The following is a 17,286-nucleotide window of genomic DNA, read 5'->3' as shown; positions in this document are numbered from 1 at the left end:
GGGGGGGGGTTGCGATGGGGGGGGTAGCATGTGGGATTGGCATTAGTGGGAAACTGCCCAGAAGGGGACACACGCCTCATCAACAAGGGTACCTGCATAAAGAGCATTTGTACACCTAACCCTGAATTGTACCCTACATCTTAAAAATAAAAATTAAAAAAAAAATTCCTACTTTTCTGGGTGTTCTCATTTAGAGAGTTGCTCTGACACATGCCATTATACTATAGCTGAAAGTCTATTTATTTATTTATTTGTTTGTTTTGGGATCTCACTCTGTCACCTAGGCTGAAGGGCAGTGGCATAATCATAGCTCACCATAGCCGCAACCTTCTGGGCTCAGGTGATCTTCCCACCTCAGTCTTTTGAGTAACTGGGACTATAGGCACGTGTGGCCACACCTGGCTAATGTTTTGATGTTTGTAAAGAGCTCTCGCTATGATGCCTAGGCTGGTCTTGAACTCCTGGGCTCAAGCAATCCTCTCACTTCGACCTCAAAGTGCTGAGATTGCGGGTGTGAGCCACCACATCCAGCTGAAAGCCTTTGATCTCCTTTTCAGTCAATGGAAAACCCACCTCTCCTTCCCACAGGAAAATGTCCTTCTTTTAACCTTTTTTTTTTTTTGAAAGCAGGATTTATTGAGAGGACAGAAAAGCTCCCGAGTGGGAGGGGACCCGAGGGGGTTGCCCTCCTTTTACTTTTTTATAATCCTCTTTTCTTTACTGCCTTCTCTGCAAACCCTCTTAGTTGTTCTGTGGACTTGGGCTTTTAGAAACAAGAGCTAGGGAGCCTCACAGATACTTCTGCTTTTTGATTTGCTGTATAGCTCCCCTAAAGCAAAACAAAAACAAAAATGAAAACAAAAACAAAAAACATGGCTACTCCCCCCTCCAACTCCTTGCGCTTAAATGGAAAGGAGGGGGAAAGAACGAATATACCATCCCTTGGTATCTCCAGATAGTTTCTGATAAACGTATATTCAGTTTCTTTTACTTGCTTTATCCTCAGTCCAGGGAAGTTAGGCTGGGTTGTCCTTCTCCCCATTGCTTTAGTCTTCACATATGGAGTATTGCTACATCATGTATTGAGTACTGCTGTGTCATCTATAGAGTACTGCTACATCATTTATTTAGTACTACTGTCATTTATTGAGTACTGCTGTCATTTATCAAGTACTGCTGTGTCATCTCTCAAGTACTGCTACGTCATCCATTGAGTACTTCTCTGTCATCTATCGAATACTGCTATGTCATTTACTGAGTACTGCTGTCATTTATCGAGTACTGCTACAACATCTATCGAGTACTGCTCTGTCATCTATCGAGTACTGCTATGTCATTTATTGAATATGCTGTGTCATCTATTGAGTACTGCTATGTCATCTATCGAGTACTGCTATGTCATCTATCGAATACTGCTATGTCATTTATCAAGTACTGCTATATCATTTCTCGAATACTGCTGTGTCATCTATCGAGTATTGCTCTGCCATCTATCAAGTACTGCTATGTCATTTATCGAGTACTGCTGTGTCATCTATCGAGTATTGCTCTGCCGTCTATCAAGTACTGCTATGTCATTTATCGAGTACTGCTGTGTCATCTATCGAGTCCTGCTATGTCATTTATCGAGTACTGCTGTGTCATTTATGGAGTTATTGCTAAGTCATCTATTGAGTACTGCTATGGGGCTTAGAGCTCAAGAGCCTGAGCCCATTAGACAAACTGTGTACAAACCCCAGCTGTTCCACTTTTGGTGGTTTTGGTTGAGTGTGAACTGGATGAGTAGCTCAATCTCTCTAAGCCTCGGTTTCCTCACCTGGAAAGCTGGTTCATAACAGTACCCTTTGAGGGGCCACTATTGGCATCTGGCTTCTCTCTCTGAAAAAGAGTTTTGTGCGTTCAAAAACTCAGAGACACAGAATGGGCCTTAAAGATGGTTTCCCCCTGCTGTCAACATACACCTTTTTTCTTCCTGTTGGCTGTCTTTTCTCCATTTGGGTACACATTTCCTCTCTGAGGGTTAGGACCCTGATGGGAAGACAGTTTGGCTTATGGTTGGAAACAGCCCACAGAGTCAGAATGGACCTCCATCCAAAGTGTGGCTTGGTTGTCAAGGCCAATGGTGCCTCACACATACTCGGCAATTGTAGGAAAAGGCTCATTACTCACATGGTGAGGCTTTCTGGGGAGAGCGGGACATGCTTCCTCCTCTGATCCAATAAAGGCCCGAGAGAGCAAGGAACAGACCGGCTTGGGGCTTTTCTCATGGTTAGGAGCGGGGTGGAGCTGGAGTGAGGGCTGGGCTCGACCCGGTTTGTACTTCCAGGTGGCGCCACAGGAGGGAGCGTCGGGATTTCTTATCAGCCTGCCCAGTCATGGGCCAGGAGGGGAAGAGGGAGGGGTGAGACTTAAGAGTGACCAGCCATCAAACATCAACAGATGGAGTTGCAGGTGAGAGTTTATAATCAACCTGCTGTGCATATAGATGCTGACTGGGGCTTCCAGCAGTTATGGACAGTATTGGCGGGGAAGGGGGGTTTATACATCATGTATACATTTATATATCACAACCCGGGCCTATAATATTTTAACCTGGTTTTCTACAGATGACCCCTTTCTACTTTTAACTCCAAGTCTGCTTGAAATAGAAAGGTAAACTTACATTTGTCTTCAACAGCACCCTGAAAAGTGAGAACCAGCTGCACTCTGGGATTTCCCTGACTTCCCTGGGTCCTTTTGGCCTTTGCTGACGTCTGACTCTGGGCCAGGAGGCGTAAAGGCTCTTGCTCTGTCCCCTGCCCTCGCCTCGTCCAGGCTGCTCCCAGACTAGTTTTCGTGTCCCTTCCCGCCTGGCAAGAACGTCTTTCCTATCATGTCCTTCCTTTTCCCTGGGACAGTCATCCTCAAGGTGTTTTGTGTGACTGTGATCGTGTTTCACTAGGGTAAGAGCTGGAGGAGGAAAACTCAATAAATTATAATGCCAAGAGGGAAAGAAAGTAAAGTGAGGAATACTTTTTTAAAAAACCATGTTTATCTCTGCTCAAACGGCAAGTTTCTTTTCTCCATTGTTTAAATTGAAACGTTAATATACACCTCTGTGCTTTCCAAATTTGTGGATTCATTGTCTTGTGCTAATTTTAATTTTATTTTTGTTTAGGTTTTACTGCCTCATATTCAACACAATCTTCCATTCCTTTTAAATTGCAAACGTCAATGATTCCAGAATCTGAAAAAAAAGGATTCAGTAGTCAAGCCAAGAGATTTTATCATAAGAAGGTAAGGACGTTGCCTTAGGGGTTCTTTAGTCTTTGTCTGGATTTCACCCTCATGGGACAGATGTCTCTCTGTGAACAGCAGGGGGCAGTGTCATCCAAGGAGCCCCAGCGTCTGCTCCACCAAGGGCACTGGCTGGATTGTAAGGAAGAGCTTGAAAAATAGGACAGCCAAGGACAAACCAGTGTCCAGGGTTATGCACCAAAAATACTGAGCTGGACCAAAACTATTTTTGAGAAAAAATGTATTTTCGAAAATCATTATAAAACTAAAACATTCCAAGAAATCCTAGGTGTGTCAATCAAGTAAAAAGTTAAAACAAAAATTCCTCCCTCTTATAACGTGAGAGGAAGTCACTTGACTTCGAATAACATGAGAAGAAAAAGAAGTCTAATACATTTAGAATGACCTTTGTGGCGAGGCCCGCACCCCTTTTAAAAACTCCCTTGAACAATGTGTTATTATTGCTCCTATACTCCCACTCACCCTCCCCCAAATCTCGCTTTGTCTTTTCCTCGTTTTTTTTGTTTGAGTTGGAGTCTCACTCTGTCGCCCAGACTGGAGTGTAGTGGACGCTCCCGGCCATCACTGCAGCCTCAACCTGCTGGGCTCTGGCGATCCTTCCGCCTCAGCCTTCCAAGTAGCTGGAACTACAGGCGCACGCTACCACACCCACCTAATTTTTTGATTTATTGTAGAGATGAGGTCTCACCAAGTTGCCCAGGCAGGTCTCGAACCCGCGGACTCAGGCAATCCACTCAGTCTTTTCCTCTTTAATCTGGAAAGTTCAACCTTTGGGGTCTGACTTTCCCCTCTCTCACCAGCAGGGGCTGAAGCAACTCACAGGCGTCCTTACAGAGTCCACATTTTTCACTCTGTATTCACAGAAGCAAGACCTTTAGAGCAGCATTCTTTGGAGAAGTCATTAGTTTAGTTACTTTTGCTGCCACCCAGAAGTGGGTTTCATCCTGCCACCTTGCCCAGGTGGTACATAGGGGCTTGGAGAGCTCGATTCTGAACACAGGTGAGGCGCAAGCTAAGGGGCCTCGTGAGCCCTGCGCCTTCAGCCCGATGCCTCTTGGTGAGAACGCTAAACTAGGTAATTTTTTATGTTTCTTCCACTTCTGCTGTTTTAGGATCCTAAGACGGCAAATAATAAAGAATAGAGTGTACACACATGGGCATACACGTTTTCAAATAACTTGTAGGCTTTCTCCAAAGACAGGGTATATTTGCTCGGGAGTTCTCTTTCTTCTCTCTCTACTTTCTCTATGTTTTAACTGTCTCTTTCCCTTATTCTGTCTGTTTCTCATTTGTCAATTTAATGATAATATATTGTCCCCATTTAACTCATCCCTACTATGTGTCAAATCACTTTAACACTAATTTCTAGCTCTAATCCTCAGGACAATGTGTAAGAGAAGGATTTATTATTTTAATTTAACACAAGAGGAAACTGAGGCTTAGGAAAATTAAATGACCCACCCAAGGTCACACAACGCAGGTTTTGGCACATAAGAGGCTCAAGATAAATGTTTACTGAGTCAACGTTGAAAGAATTAGACCTCAACCCAGGCCTAGCGCACTCCAAAGCCTCTTGCTCTTTCCACACACGGCACCACACCTGCCTTTGTGGCCTGCAAAGCCATAAATTTGGTCTATGAAAGTCAGCAAGTTTCTGGAAAGGCCTTAACAGAACAGACCAAGTTCAAGGCAGGGGAGGATGTCAGTTCGTGTGCATGAGCCCCATCCTCTGTGATCGAGTTCTGAAGACTCACATCCCGAAACCAAGCAGGCAGACTTTTAAAGTGAACATTTTAAAAGACGATTGCTTTTCAGAAAGTTTTCTACTGAAGAAGCCAAGGTGGCAGCCAGCCAGACCTACAGGCAGCCTCAAATATAGAGAGAAATAGCTCAGAAATTTAGTTCCAACTCTTCAAATGTGGTTGCATTCATTTGACAATGTGAAAACTTTCATCTAAGTATTTGTAACATTTTGTAAATAGGTATGGAAACGGCTTGGGATTCCTAAATCAGGCCCCCTGTGTCCTACTGTGTCACTAGCTGTGTGCTTTTAGACCAGTCACTTCCTTTTTCTGGCCATGAGTTTCCTCACCTGAAACATAAAATTTGGATTATATAATTTTTGAGGCTATGAAAACAGAAAAACAAGTGCATATTCCATTCTCATTCTCATTTTTCCTGAGGGAAACAGGCATTGAGAAGGTAAGGATCTTGTTAACATCACCCAATAATTTAGTGAGGCAATACAAATTAAAACCAGATTTTAAAACTCCAGGACTCACCACCATTCTCAAAGCATTAATCATCCTCACCTCGTGCCTGATCACCGACCGTGGTTGCACCTCATGTCAGTCCCATGGCCCACTTAGTACATCTCTGACGTGGAGAATCGGAGCCTTTGAAATGTGCACTCACCTGTCAGGTTGATGTCACAGTGAAACGTGAAGGCCTCCACATCCAGCACACATTCCCTGTCAGGATCTTACTGCTGGGCTCAAAGAATCCCTCAGAGCTCGGTGTCTGGACTGGCGATTTTGGCTGCTAGAAGTGAGGTCTGTTTCCCTGAACATTTCTGAGTTATTTACAGAGGTGCTGGTAACTTTGCATACATGAAGAGACATGCCTGATCTGTGTGACAGAGCAGAGCCTAGTAGCCTGCTGGATATTTTCTTCCCCAGCATCCTCGTTTCTATCCCCATTCCACCCTGGATTGTGATCACTGTTTCCCAAACTGTGTACTCCTAATGGCAACACAATCCAATGGCATCTATGATTCCTCATTTTAAAAGCAAGGGTGTTGTAATAGGTAAGCCGTTGCCAGGAATTACTTCTCCATTGTTTTAAACCTGATCTATTCCAGGCCTTAAATGACTGAATATGCAAATGAAGCTAGGATACGGACGCCATGTCTTCTAGATGGGCACAATTTTTTTTTTTTAGTTGGAGTCTCTGTCGCCCAGACTGGAAAGCAGCGGCATGCTCACAGCCACTGCAGCCTCAACCTGCTGGGCTCAGGCAATCCTTCCACCTCAGCCTTCCAAGTAGCTAGAACTACAGGCATACGCCATCATACCCGACTAATTTTTTGATTTATTGTGGAGATGAGGTCTCGCTCTGTATCAGTCACCAGTACCCCTTCCAAAAGTGCAGGGCACATTCCTGGTAATATCTATCAAACGCTCAGTGGCATTGACGACATGCCAGGCACCCCTTGAGGACCCTTGTTTTCGTCAACTCATTTAATTCCCACAATAACCCTGTGAGATAAACCCCATCATTATCCCTTTTCAGGTAATGACTCTGAAATGAAAAGTGAGTGAAGTAACTGCCCAACCAGGGTTGGCAGAGCAAAGAGGAACCCAGTCAGCAGCTTCTGGTCCCCAGACACGGCTTCCCCAGCATCTCCCCAGGGTGCAAGCAGCAGCCCCATCCTACAGCCCCGTCTAATACCCCTGGCCGCCTTCTACCTGGTATGGGGGTGACTTCTACCATCTGCCTGGGGTCTCCCTGGGCAGCAGGATTGGGACCACTGTTTCCTAAGCTGTCCTTTCCAGATCTGGTGAGTCCCTCAAAAGCAGACTGAGCAAATGAGCCCTACTCAAGCCTGTGCATTTCCTGAAATGTGCAGTGCACGCCCATTCATCCGGCACTGTCGCCGAATCGCTTTCACCCAGTCCCGGAACCTGTGAGCTGCAAACAGGCTTTGTCTGCATCTCCCACCCTTAGCACCCTGGCTGCCTGACAGCGTTCAATCATTGTCTGTTGAGTTGAGTTTTTACTCCTGTCCCATTCAAGGGACTCCAAAGGGCTGCTGATGAGGGAGAACCAGATTTAAGAAGAGGAGGGCACTAAAAAGAGGACCTGGTGGCCCTTTGAGGTATATGTGACTGATCTTGGCCAGTGCTTTGAATGCAGGTCTGTCTTCTCCTGTCTGACTGTTTCCAACCTGGGGAGGTCACTCCATTTCCAGTGTCACAGCCACCCTCACTTTCCCATATACCTACTCTTCACAGGCTAGACAAAGAAACATTCTTCAAGGAAGCAGTCTCCTCAACAGAATTCTCTCTAGTTTTCCTGGCTGCTGGGTTGGCACTCCCAGCGACCTTCTGTTTCTGTCATCATACCCTATTCTGAACAGAAAACGTGGAGTTTTCTTGCAGTCGGATGCTGCCTCTCCCTTTCCCCTGAGGTCACAGGTGTGGAAACTGATGCCAGGCACAGAGTATGGGATGAGGGAGGGGAGAGGCAGGATGGAGGATGGGCATCTGGCAAGGAGTAGGTCTCAGAGTCATGGCTGGACCAGAAGGACCACTGGCACCCTTTCTGCAACAACGTCTCATGCAGAAACCCATCTGTGAAACCGGCGAAGGGAAGTGCAGGTCGAAGCCATGCCTCCTGTGTCCCTGGGTTGCACGTGGAGGTCAAGAGCACAGCTTGAGAGCCACATGTCTCACCTGGCCCCTTGCCACCTCTCAGGATCACAGTGAGGGGACTGAGGCCCAGTGAGGGATGTGCCTTGGGAATATGCCAGTGCTCCTGCCTTCTGGTCCATACTCTCTTCCCCTTTTTGGTCACAACCAAACCGAGTAAAGGCATTCTAACCCTGGAAGTCAACAGGGCGATGGAGTATTGTCCTGAGACCCTAAGACCAGAAGTACTTGTAAAAGGAAACTTCGACTGGGCACAGTGGCTCATATCTGTAATCCCAGCAATTTGGGAGGCAGAGACGAGAGGATTGCCTGAGCCTGGGGCTTTGAGACCAGCCAGGGCAACTTGGCGAGACCTCATCTCTAAATTAAAAAAATGAAAAATTAGCTGGGCATGGTGGCATGTACCTGTAGTTCCAGCTACTGGGAAGTCTGAGGCTGAAGGATCTCCTGAGCCCAGCAGGTTGAGGCTGTGGTGGCCATGAGTGTGCCACTGCACTCCAGCCTGGGCAACAAAGTGAGACTCTGACTCAAAAAAAAAAAAAAAAAAAACAACAGGAAATTTCCTTCAGGAACTTGAGGTTTCTGTATGGTTCTGCCAGCAGATTCACTACAGGACAGGGCTCTGTCCTCCTTGGGCACCACCTGCTCCAGCTCATCACCTCCAACCCATCCACAAACTCCTCATTCCATGTGTTTTGTGCTCTCCTGAGAAATGCCAGCCAGCCACCCTCCAGTAGACCAGAGTAAGGGGGGACAGTGCCGGAGAGTCAAAAGGGAGGTCTAGTGTGATCTTCAAAACAGTTCAACAGAGGCCACATTTTCCAAGCTAGAAAATGGTTTGACAAACAACTGACCTTATAAACATGAAGGTATCAGTTAGAATTTATGAAATCAGGACTAGAAAATCCAGGATGCATGGAGATGTAACAGGCCCTGGCCTATGGGACATTGCGTCCTCCTGGGCCCTGTGGAGACAGCTGGGGTGGGGAGGGAGGCGCCCTGCTCCTTCTTCCCCTCCTCATGTTACCTGTGCAAACCTAGCCCAAGGTCAAGTGAATGTGGATGGTTGTCCCACTCTCGGCACATGCAGAAGCCGCCCACCCAGGACTTCTATCCTTCCATTGGCGTTTCAACTGAATGTTGCACAGTGGGAGGGTACAGGAACACACTTGACCAGTCACCTCTTGTTCAGTTCCACCCTGAAGACTCCAAGAGAGGGTACTGGCTCCACAGAGGCTGTTGTGGGCACACGAAGGGTATTGATGGTGATGGCGGCCTGCTGTGGCCCTGTTCTGCCCCCTTTCGTGAATTGACCCATTTAATCCTCACACTACGAGGCAGGCAAGGGAGACCATAGGTGTGGCTTCCATACTGGGCCTCAGCAGAGCTCTCCGTTGGCTTCAGAGAGCTCCCATAAACTTGCATTCTCTTCCCTTCTCCCTCCCCAAGCCCATTTTTGTTTTGCTTTGTATATTTGGTTTTTGCCTTCTGAGGTGGTCTCGGCCAAGAAACTAAGGGGTGGCTAAGTTCACACCAGTCACAACTTGGCAGCTTGTTCTCTAGGATATGCTCTGAGAGGCCTGAACTCATCAAAGTCACATGATGTTTGTCACACCAGCTGTTATCCCTCCCAGGGAACCATCTACTGGCCTCTGGAAATTGCAGAGAATGCTTGACATTTCCTCACAGAAACACCCTGGGGCATGGCCTGAGGTGGTGGGATGCTGGCAAGCCACCATTTGCCTGCCACAAAGAAAAGTTCTGATGAGGGGTATTGGCCAATTTCCATGGTGTAAATACTCGCACTCTGACCAGTTTCAAGCTACCACCAGCAAAATTTCTGAATTTTAGACAGATGTCCTCACAAGCTGCCACAGGTTGGCCCCAGGGTGCTGCTGCCTGGGGGACCCTCCAGGTCATTCAGTACCAGCAGACAGGCAGCCCTCTAGTCCTCCAGGCTGAGAGGTGATAATCTTCTTCCCACTGCCCTGGACTCAAGCCAGTTTGCAACCTGGCAGAATTAAAGTCTGGTTGAGACCCAGTAAGGTTGTCAGCTTTCACAATAAAAATACAAGATACTCAGGTAAATTCGAATTTCAGGTAGACAGCAACTTTTTAAGTAAAAGTATGTCCCAAATATTACATGGGATATTTGTTGTTTATCTGAAATTCTAATTTAATCAGGCAGCGGGATGGAGCAGGCATTCAGGTCTTGCATTTTATGTGGCAGCCTGAGCTTCTCAGACACATGCATTCTCAGAAAATTCTTGTGAACTGATGGCAAGATTAAGAGTGTGGGGACAAGCAGGGCCCGGTGGCTCAGCCTGTAATCCCGCACTTTGGGAGGCTGAGGTGAGTGGATTGCCTGAGCCCGCAGGTTCGAGACCTGCCTGGGCAACTTGGCGAGCCCTCATCTCTACAATAAATCAAAAAATTAGCCAGGCGTGGTAGCGCGCGCCTGTAGTTCCAGCTACTTGGAAGGCTGAGGCGGAAGTATTGCTGGAGCCCAGCAGGTGGAAGCTGCGCTGGCCGGGAGCGGCCACTGCACTCCAGTCTGGGTGACAGAGTGAGACTCCAGCTCAAAAAAAAAAAAAAGAGTGTGGGGACAGACTGGGAGCTGGAGATATGTGTCTCTACTGTCCACTGTTTAAACCTGGAAGAGTCATGGTGGGTCGGGTACCTGTAATCCCAGCATTTAGGGAGGCCAAGGCGAGAGAATTGCTTTGAGCCCAGGAGTTTGAGACCAGCTTAGGTAACATAGCAAGACCTTGTCTCTACAAAAACTTTTAAAAATTAGCTAGACGTGGTGGTGTACTCGTGTAGTCCCAGCTGAGATAGGAGCATGGCCTGAGTCCAGAATGTTGAGGAGGCTGCAGTGACCTGTGATCATGCCACTGCCCTCCAGTGACACTTCATGCTTCAGCTTCCTTTAGGTTTAGAGACTCTGGAAGCTCAAAAGCACCCCAAGGCCCAATGCTTTGGATTTACAAATAAGACAACTAAAACCCAGGGGGATAAGTTGCCCAAGATTTCTTAGCTAGTAGCAGTGCTGAAACTAGAATTTTTGACTCATAACCCAGTGGGCTTTGAAATTTGGTCTCAATCTCATTTGAGAGTTAGCTCAAATTTTTTGGTCAATAGTGGACTCTGTGGTGAGAGTGCCAGTGTTCCCATTCTGCTCTGATATTTACTAGTTGTGTAACCTTGGGCCTTATCTCTTTGGGCCCCATTTTCCCATCTTTAAAGTGGAGATTAATTAAGCTAATAGTACACGTGAACTGCTCAGAACAGTGCCTGGCACACAGTGAGCACTCAATAATTGATGCTGGCCCTGCAAACAGCTGCCTGGAAAATTCTCTGTTTCCCTGTAGCCCTCAAGTCTGCATCCATACACCAGCATTCTTCTGAACCTGGAGCGCTCAGCGCCTGGCTCTGCTGCCTTTCTCACTTTCTGTCTCCGGCAGTCAGTTCCCCTTCTGTGCACCAGGATCATTATCACCTAAAGCAGGGATCGGCTCTCTTGTCCTCTCTGCCATGGGGCAAGGGTCAAAGGATTCACGGCACCTAAATGTTAGCACAGAGGAACCTGTTAACAGCACTGTGGCCCTATCCCTTATATTAAACCATAATTACACACTGGCCCAGCCAGACTGGAAAGTCCCCGAAGGCACTGACGGTGCCTTGAGTTTGCTCTCTACCCCGAGGAAAGCAGCAGGGATGGTGGAGACAGGATGAGCGTGGGTAGCAGAGATTGGAGATAGCAAGCGCTGGAGTCAGGCTGCCTGGGTTCTGATCTGGAGTCCACAACTCATGTCATGGGCCTCACTGTCCTTTAATGGCCCTGGCAATACCTCACTACAGAGGGCTTGTGTGAGGAGTAAAGAAGACAGCATATACCATGAGTCTGGCACTGGATTCAGGTTCTGCCACTCGAAACAGTGAGACCTTGGGCAAATTCACCTTCACGTGCCTCAGGGTCTCCATCAATAAAATGGAGACAGTAATCTCTCACTGAGTGGTGGTGAAAATGAGACGAACTTTAAAAAGCTCCTGGTACCAAGGAGGCACCCGGTGAACTCTTGCAACAGCAGGGCATCCTTGTCATTTCACGCCACTTGCTTGGCCAACTTATGTCAACATTTACTTCCCCCTGGTAACTACGTGGGAAATGGGTTGAAAGACCAATTAGCTGCAGCAGCAGGAATGGGCTTAGAACTCCACTGTGTCTTCTCCTCTCTCTCCAACATGGCATGGCACTTGGCACTTGAGCCCTGTGAGCTTGCTCCTTTTTGTCTGAGGGTTAGACATGGTCTTGCTTGGGATGAAGGTTGTTTTTGTTTCATTTTGCTCTATAAACAGAAACACTCCCTGATCTCTCCTCTGAAAAGCTGAGGAGGAAGCTGAGTCAGGTGGGTGGGGTTGCCGTGAAGTGGGCCACCCTTCCCTCGCGTGGGTGTGGCTTGCTGATCACGGCACACAGGACTTGCACATCGGCCACAGTGACTATCCCATTTATGCTCATTTCGCTAAAGACATAAAAAACAAAACAAAACAGTGTTCTTTGGAACTTGGAATGCAGAGTGGAAAGAACAAGGGCTTTGGAAGCCCGAGTCTGGGTTGGAATTCCAGCCCCAGAACCTGGTAGCAGAGATGAAATTGGGCAAGTGAGGAAATGGTGGAGCGGGGCTGTCATTGTCAAGTGGTGGCGGGTGACCATCCTGAAGGATTCGGCGAGGCTTTGTGTTCATGGATGTGAAACATGTGGAAAAGCGCAACAGAATTGAATGTATCCCGATGATGCCACCTTCTCTTCCGTTTTAGGAGGATGTCCCAGGCCCTGGGTTCTACAATGTCATTCACCAGTCTCCAGTATCCAACAGTGTCTCGCTGTCCAAGAAAGGAACATGCATGTTCCCCTCTATGGTGAGAGCCACTTCTCTCGAGTAAGGTGTTCACTGATCAGTCATTTCCCTCACTGATTGCATCATCACATATTGGACATCTTGTCCCTTCTCTCCAAAGGCCTGTGGTTCTAACGATTAGGAGACCTGTGAGTGGAGGAGGGGCTGAATGTGAAAGTCACTAAAAGAGGGGAGGAGATGGGAATTCTCAGCTGGTTCCCACAGGAGCATGGGAAGATGCAGGAAGCTGTAGACAGAGCTCCGCTGCCAAGGAGTGCAACATAAACCAGAGCCTCACCTGGGTTCGGCTCTCAGCTCTGCTGCCTTCCTCTCCCCCATGTCACTAGTGGACCACAAACCAGCTCCCAGGACCATCACCACTAAGCAGCGGGAAGTGTGGGGCCCTCATGCCTCCCTCAGGCTCCCCCATTTCTGTGCTTGTACAGTTCTTGACCCATGTCAGGCAGAGAAGCCCAGGGTAATGTTTGCAAGCTTTTAACCATTAAATAATGGGACTTTTTTGTTTGTTTGTTTAATTCCCTCAGAATCTTGGGATCCAGAAATCTCAAGTGGGTAAATTGGGCCTTGTGTCTTTGAAGGCTTTTCCCCACTGCCACCCATTGTCAGAGTGGGAAGAGAAGCCAGAGGAATATTCAAGCCTGATCATCCAAAACCAATGTTGCCATCATGAAGTGGACTAGGCAGGTGTCTTCCTGAGATTTTTAGGCAGACCAGGAAGATGTTACTCTTGCACATCTTGCCCTAATGTGATTTTACACAGCTTAATCTAATTGAGTTGTCAAACCTTTGGGAAATCTGGTGGGACTGAAAAGAAAGCAGGCGGTAGGCGTGAAGTGTAGTGGTCCTGACCCACATCCTCCTGTAAGATGTGGGACTCTATCTTTGTTGAGGGCTTCAACAACCAGATCACTATATGAAGTGCCAATGACCCTGACCAGACTTGGGCAAGGATAGCCTTTTCATTTAAAATATTTACAAATTGTTGGGCCAGGCACAGTGGCTCATGCCTATAATCTCAGTACTTTCAGAGGCCAACGTGGAAGGATCGCTCGAGGCCAAGAGTTTGAGACCAGCCTGGACAACATAATGATACCTGTCTCTACCAAAAAAAAAAAAAATTAGCTGGGTGTGGTGGTGCTCCTGTATTCCCAGCTACTTGAGAGGTTAAGGCAGGAAGACCACTTGAATCCAGGAGTTCAAGGCTGCAGTGAGCCATGATTGTGCCCCTGAACTCTAGCCTGGGTGACAGAGTAAGATGTTGACTCTGAAATAAAATTGTCAAAAAAAGTAGAGGTCAGGCATGGTGTCTTACACCTGTAATCCCAGCACTTTGGGAGGATGAGATGGGCGGATCACTTGAGCCCAGACTAGCCTGGGCAACATAGTGAGACCTCATCTCTACAAAAAAATAAAAACAAAAACAAAATTGCCTGGGCGTGGTGGTGTGTGCCTGTAGTCCTAGCTACTTGGGAGGCTGAGGTGGAAGGACTGCCTGAGTCCAGGAGGTCAAGGCTGCCATGAGTTGTGATCGTCATGATCATGCCACTGGACAGAGTGAGACCCTGACTCAAAAAAAAATAAAAAAAGGAAAGAAAGAAAAAGAAAAAGAAAAACAGATATAATAAAAATAGATAAATTGTTAAGAAAATAGTTATAGCAAGAGGAAAGAGTCAAACTGGGGTAAGACTAGCTGAGGTAGAAAAGTAAAAAAGAAAGCAAACCCAGACTGCAACATTAAATACATATGCCTTCTTGTCCCTTTAAAGTTATAATAATCTCTTGCATAGATGCATTATGGTGCTTGACGTTGGAACTGATTTTTTAAAAACCACACAAAGGAACCATTTAGGACACACTGAACGTAGCCACTTCTTACTGGAATTTGAGTTTGGCAGAGTTGGATACTCAGAACAAACCAGCTTTGGTGTGAACTCCCCATTACCAAAGGAGTGGAGGCTGCCTGTGACCTCAATGAGTTCACATAGCAGCCACGCCTCTGCGTAGTTTTCTGCTACCAGCCCTGCTAGGAGAGAGACTCAAGAGCAATTGGCAATGAAGTGTCATCTCACAAAGTCCTGGCACAGGAGACAAGACTTGAGACCTAATCCTGACTCAGCTGTGGGCTCTCGACGTGACCTCAAGCACGTCACCCCTCTGTGTCCTACTTGCCTCATGAAAGTGGAGACTCCCTGGAGGCACTGGGTAAATGAACGTTGCAATGAGTGAAATACTCTTTGAAACAGCAAAGCATTGTAAACACGCTAAATATTATGATTGTTACCACCTGAGTCACGAACAATACTTCCTGCAACACCTAGGTTTTCTCTCCGAGAAGTTCTTTGCCAATTAGTGGCACTGCCCATTCCTTCTTGGTGCCAAGAAAGGGACAGAATCTGAGCATATGATCAATTTCCTACTAGGCTTTTCTTGACGTAACTTTCCAGATAGGAAACTTCTCCATGGCTGGGCTGTATAGAGGAGAAGGGACCCAAGGAAAGAGCTCAGTGTTCTAGAATCGGATCATGCTTTTTGGGGCTTTAGAAAATTCAGAACCAAACCCCAAAGCAGGCAGATGTGGAGCTGTTCAGCCTTCCTCCTCTCCTCCCTTTGACAAATATGGGAATTTGTCTTTATATTCATGCTACACTTGAGCGTAAACACGTTCTTGTATCCTTGGACGGGGCCTAAGTGGTCTCTGGTGACCTGTCAGGAAAGCCCTGATTCTTACCTAGTTCCTGTATAAACTGGATGAGAATGTCATATCCTCACCCTCTTTTAGGGACTTTCACATTTAGCACCTCCCCCACATCTGAATCCCAAGACTCTGAGGGAGTTAAATGTAACTCTCATCAGAGAAGGATCGCAATGACCAGGAAGAGTGTGATCATGGGTGAGGCCGACCAAAAGGCTGTGGGTCTATAAATTTTAGAAACTTCCTGATGACTGTTGGAACAACTACACCCAGCCTTTTGAGGACTTGTCATCTCTCTAAGTCCAAATGATATAAAGAGCTTTATTAATGTATCCCAAATCTTTGCTCCAGAAGTTTTCAGAGGACTGGCTAGAAAGTTAAATGAGGCAGGTTGGTGGAGACTTTGATGGCCTTTCTGTATTTATGTGGAGGCAGGGATGGTTCTGGAAAAGTTGTTTTGTACTGGAGAGGGGTTCATAAATGCCAGCATATGGCCAGATTGGAGACCACAGGCCTGGCAGGTAAACCAAGGGGTGTGCAGTGTTGGTCAGTGGGTGCTCCTTCAGCTGCACCTGAAACTCATTCTATTACAATACTAATTTATAAAACTTTGCCTCTACTGGGAATTTTTTGAGAATATTTTTTTCCCCAAATTTAAGTTAACTGGTGTTCCAAGCCCCAAAAGAGTCTCTGATGGAATAAGCTTGCTATTATTCCGGGACCATGCCCCTCCACCCACTTCTCTTGAGAATGGGCTGTCTGATTCGTATCACACAGTGGAGGCAGACCTCCTGGGTGAGAAAGTGCGTCCTACCTACTTAGCTGAGGAAGCTCAGCCTCCTCATCTGTAAAGTGGGGGTAACAGAACATCCATTGCTCAGGGTTGCCATGAGGATTAAACACAAAAGAGTTTAAACCACGAAAAGTGCGTGGTTAACTCTTGGCCAGAATGCAAAGGGAAAGCATATACAAGGCTGCAGCGGCCTTACTTCCGGGGACATCAGCAGGTACTTACGGTCAGAAGGAGGCAGAGCTAGGACTTGAACCCAGGTCAGGCTTAGAACAACTTGGGGTCTAGGCAAGAACCTTCCTGCTGCTGAGGGTCCACCCACCCACATGCCACTGTGGTCTGAGAACCATCGCCACCAAGCGCAGGGTGAAGTGAGGGGCCTGAATGTCTTCCCTGGGCTCTCCCACTTTCTGTGCTTGTATAGTTACCCCTATCAGGCAGAGAAAACCCAGGGCGATGTTCTCAAGATTTTAACCATTGAATACTGGAAAATTTTCTGTTTTATCAGACTCTACTACTTGCTATGCTATCTTAGGGTAAAGTGATGTTATCGCTGAGTTTCTGTGACTTTTGTACCTGTTCATTTGACAAACATTGATTCTGTTTGTTTTTTTTAACTTAAAATAGTTTATCATGGCTTCCGGAAAGGAGTGGGAATGGTTCTGTTGAACAGCAGAAATATTGTAAGGTTTTAGGAAAGTAATTTGGCGGTAGGAGGAAGCATGGTTGGACAGCAAGCCCAGTGGCCTCTTGTGCTTCTAAGATGTTTGCAGCAAACTCGTTTAAGCAGTTCAGACCATTTACCCTTAGAAACAAGATGTGGGGTTTTACCTAGAAGGAAAGCCTAGGCTGGGGGAAAACAGTCCAACATTCCCATTGCTATGTTACCCAGCAGCTGATGAGTCAAGTGGAAGTGACCTGGAATAGGGTTGGGTGGAAATGTATTTATGGCAGCATCATTTTTTGCCAAGTCCCAAACAGAAGATGAATAATTTCAGTTAGTTTATAGAAGTCAGTACAGGTCTGAACTTGCATTTTCAAGGGCAAATCCTCAAAGTCTGAGGTCAGTTTATCATTTTATCTGCTAGAGTTTTACCTTTTCTAAAATGCTTCTAGACCTGGTGCTGGCACCACTTTTTTGACATCTGTCCTTTA

At 46.7% G+C, this 17,286-nt stretch overlaps 1 protein-coding gene across 2 annotated transcripts in view; it reads left to right on the top strand.

Annotated features, from left to right (window-relative positions):
* The window catches only part of STPG1 (sperm tail PG-rich repeat containing 1), a 61,170-nt gene that overhangs the window by 22,324 nt on the left and 21,560 nt on the right, over positions 1–17,286 (top strand). For both annotated transcript variants that reach the window (XM_008062164.1, XM_021714516.1), the window contains exons 3-4: positions 3,158–3,276; positions 12,549–12,650. In XM_008062164.1, coding sequence (XP_008060355.1) covers positions 3,158–3,276; positions 12,549–12,650 — 221 coding nt within the window. The remainder of the gene's footprint in view (positions 1–3,157; positions 3,277–12,548; positions 12,651–17,286) is intronic.

The sequence above is a fragment of the Carlito syrichta genome, unplaced genomic scaffold, assembly GCF_000164805.1.
Source record: "Carlito syrichta isolate Samal-C Ts95f unplaced genomic scaffold, Tarsius_syrichta-2.0.1 Scaffold305659, whole genome shotgun sequence".
Classification (NCBI taxonomy): domain Eukaryota; kingdom Metazoa; phylum Chordata; class Mammalia; order Primates; family Tarsiidae; genus Carlito; species Carlito syrichta.
Note: the sequence above shows the minus strand (reverse complement) of the source record. Positions and strands in the feature narration are given on the sequence as shown.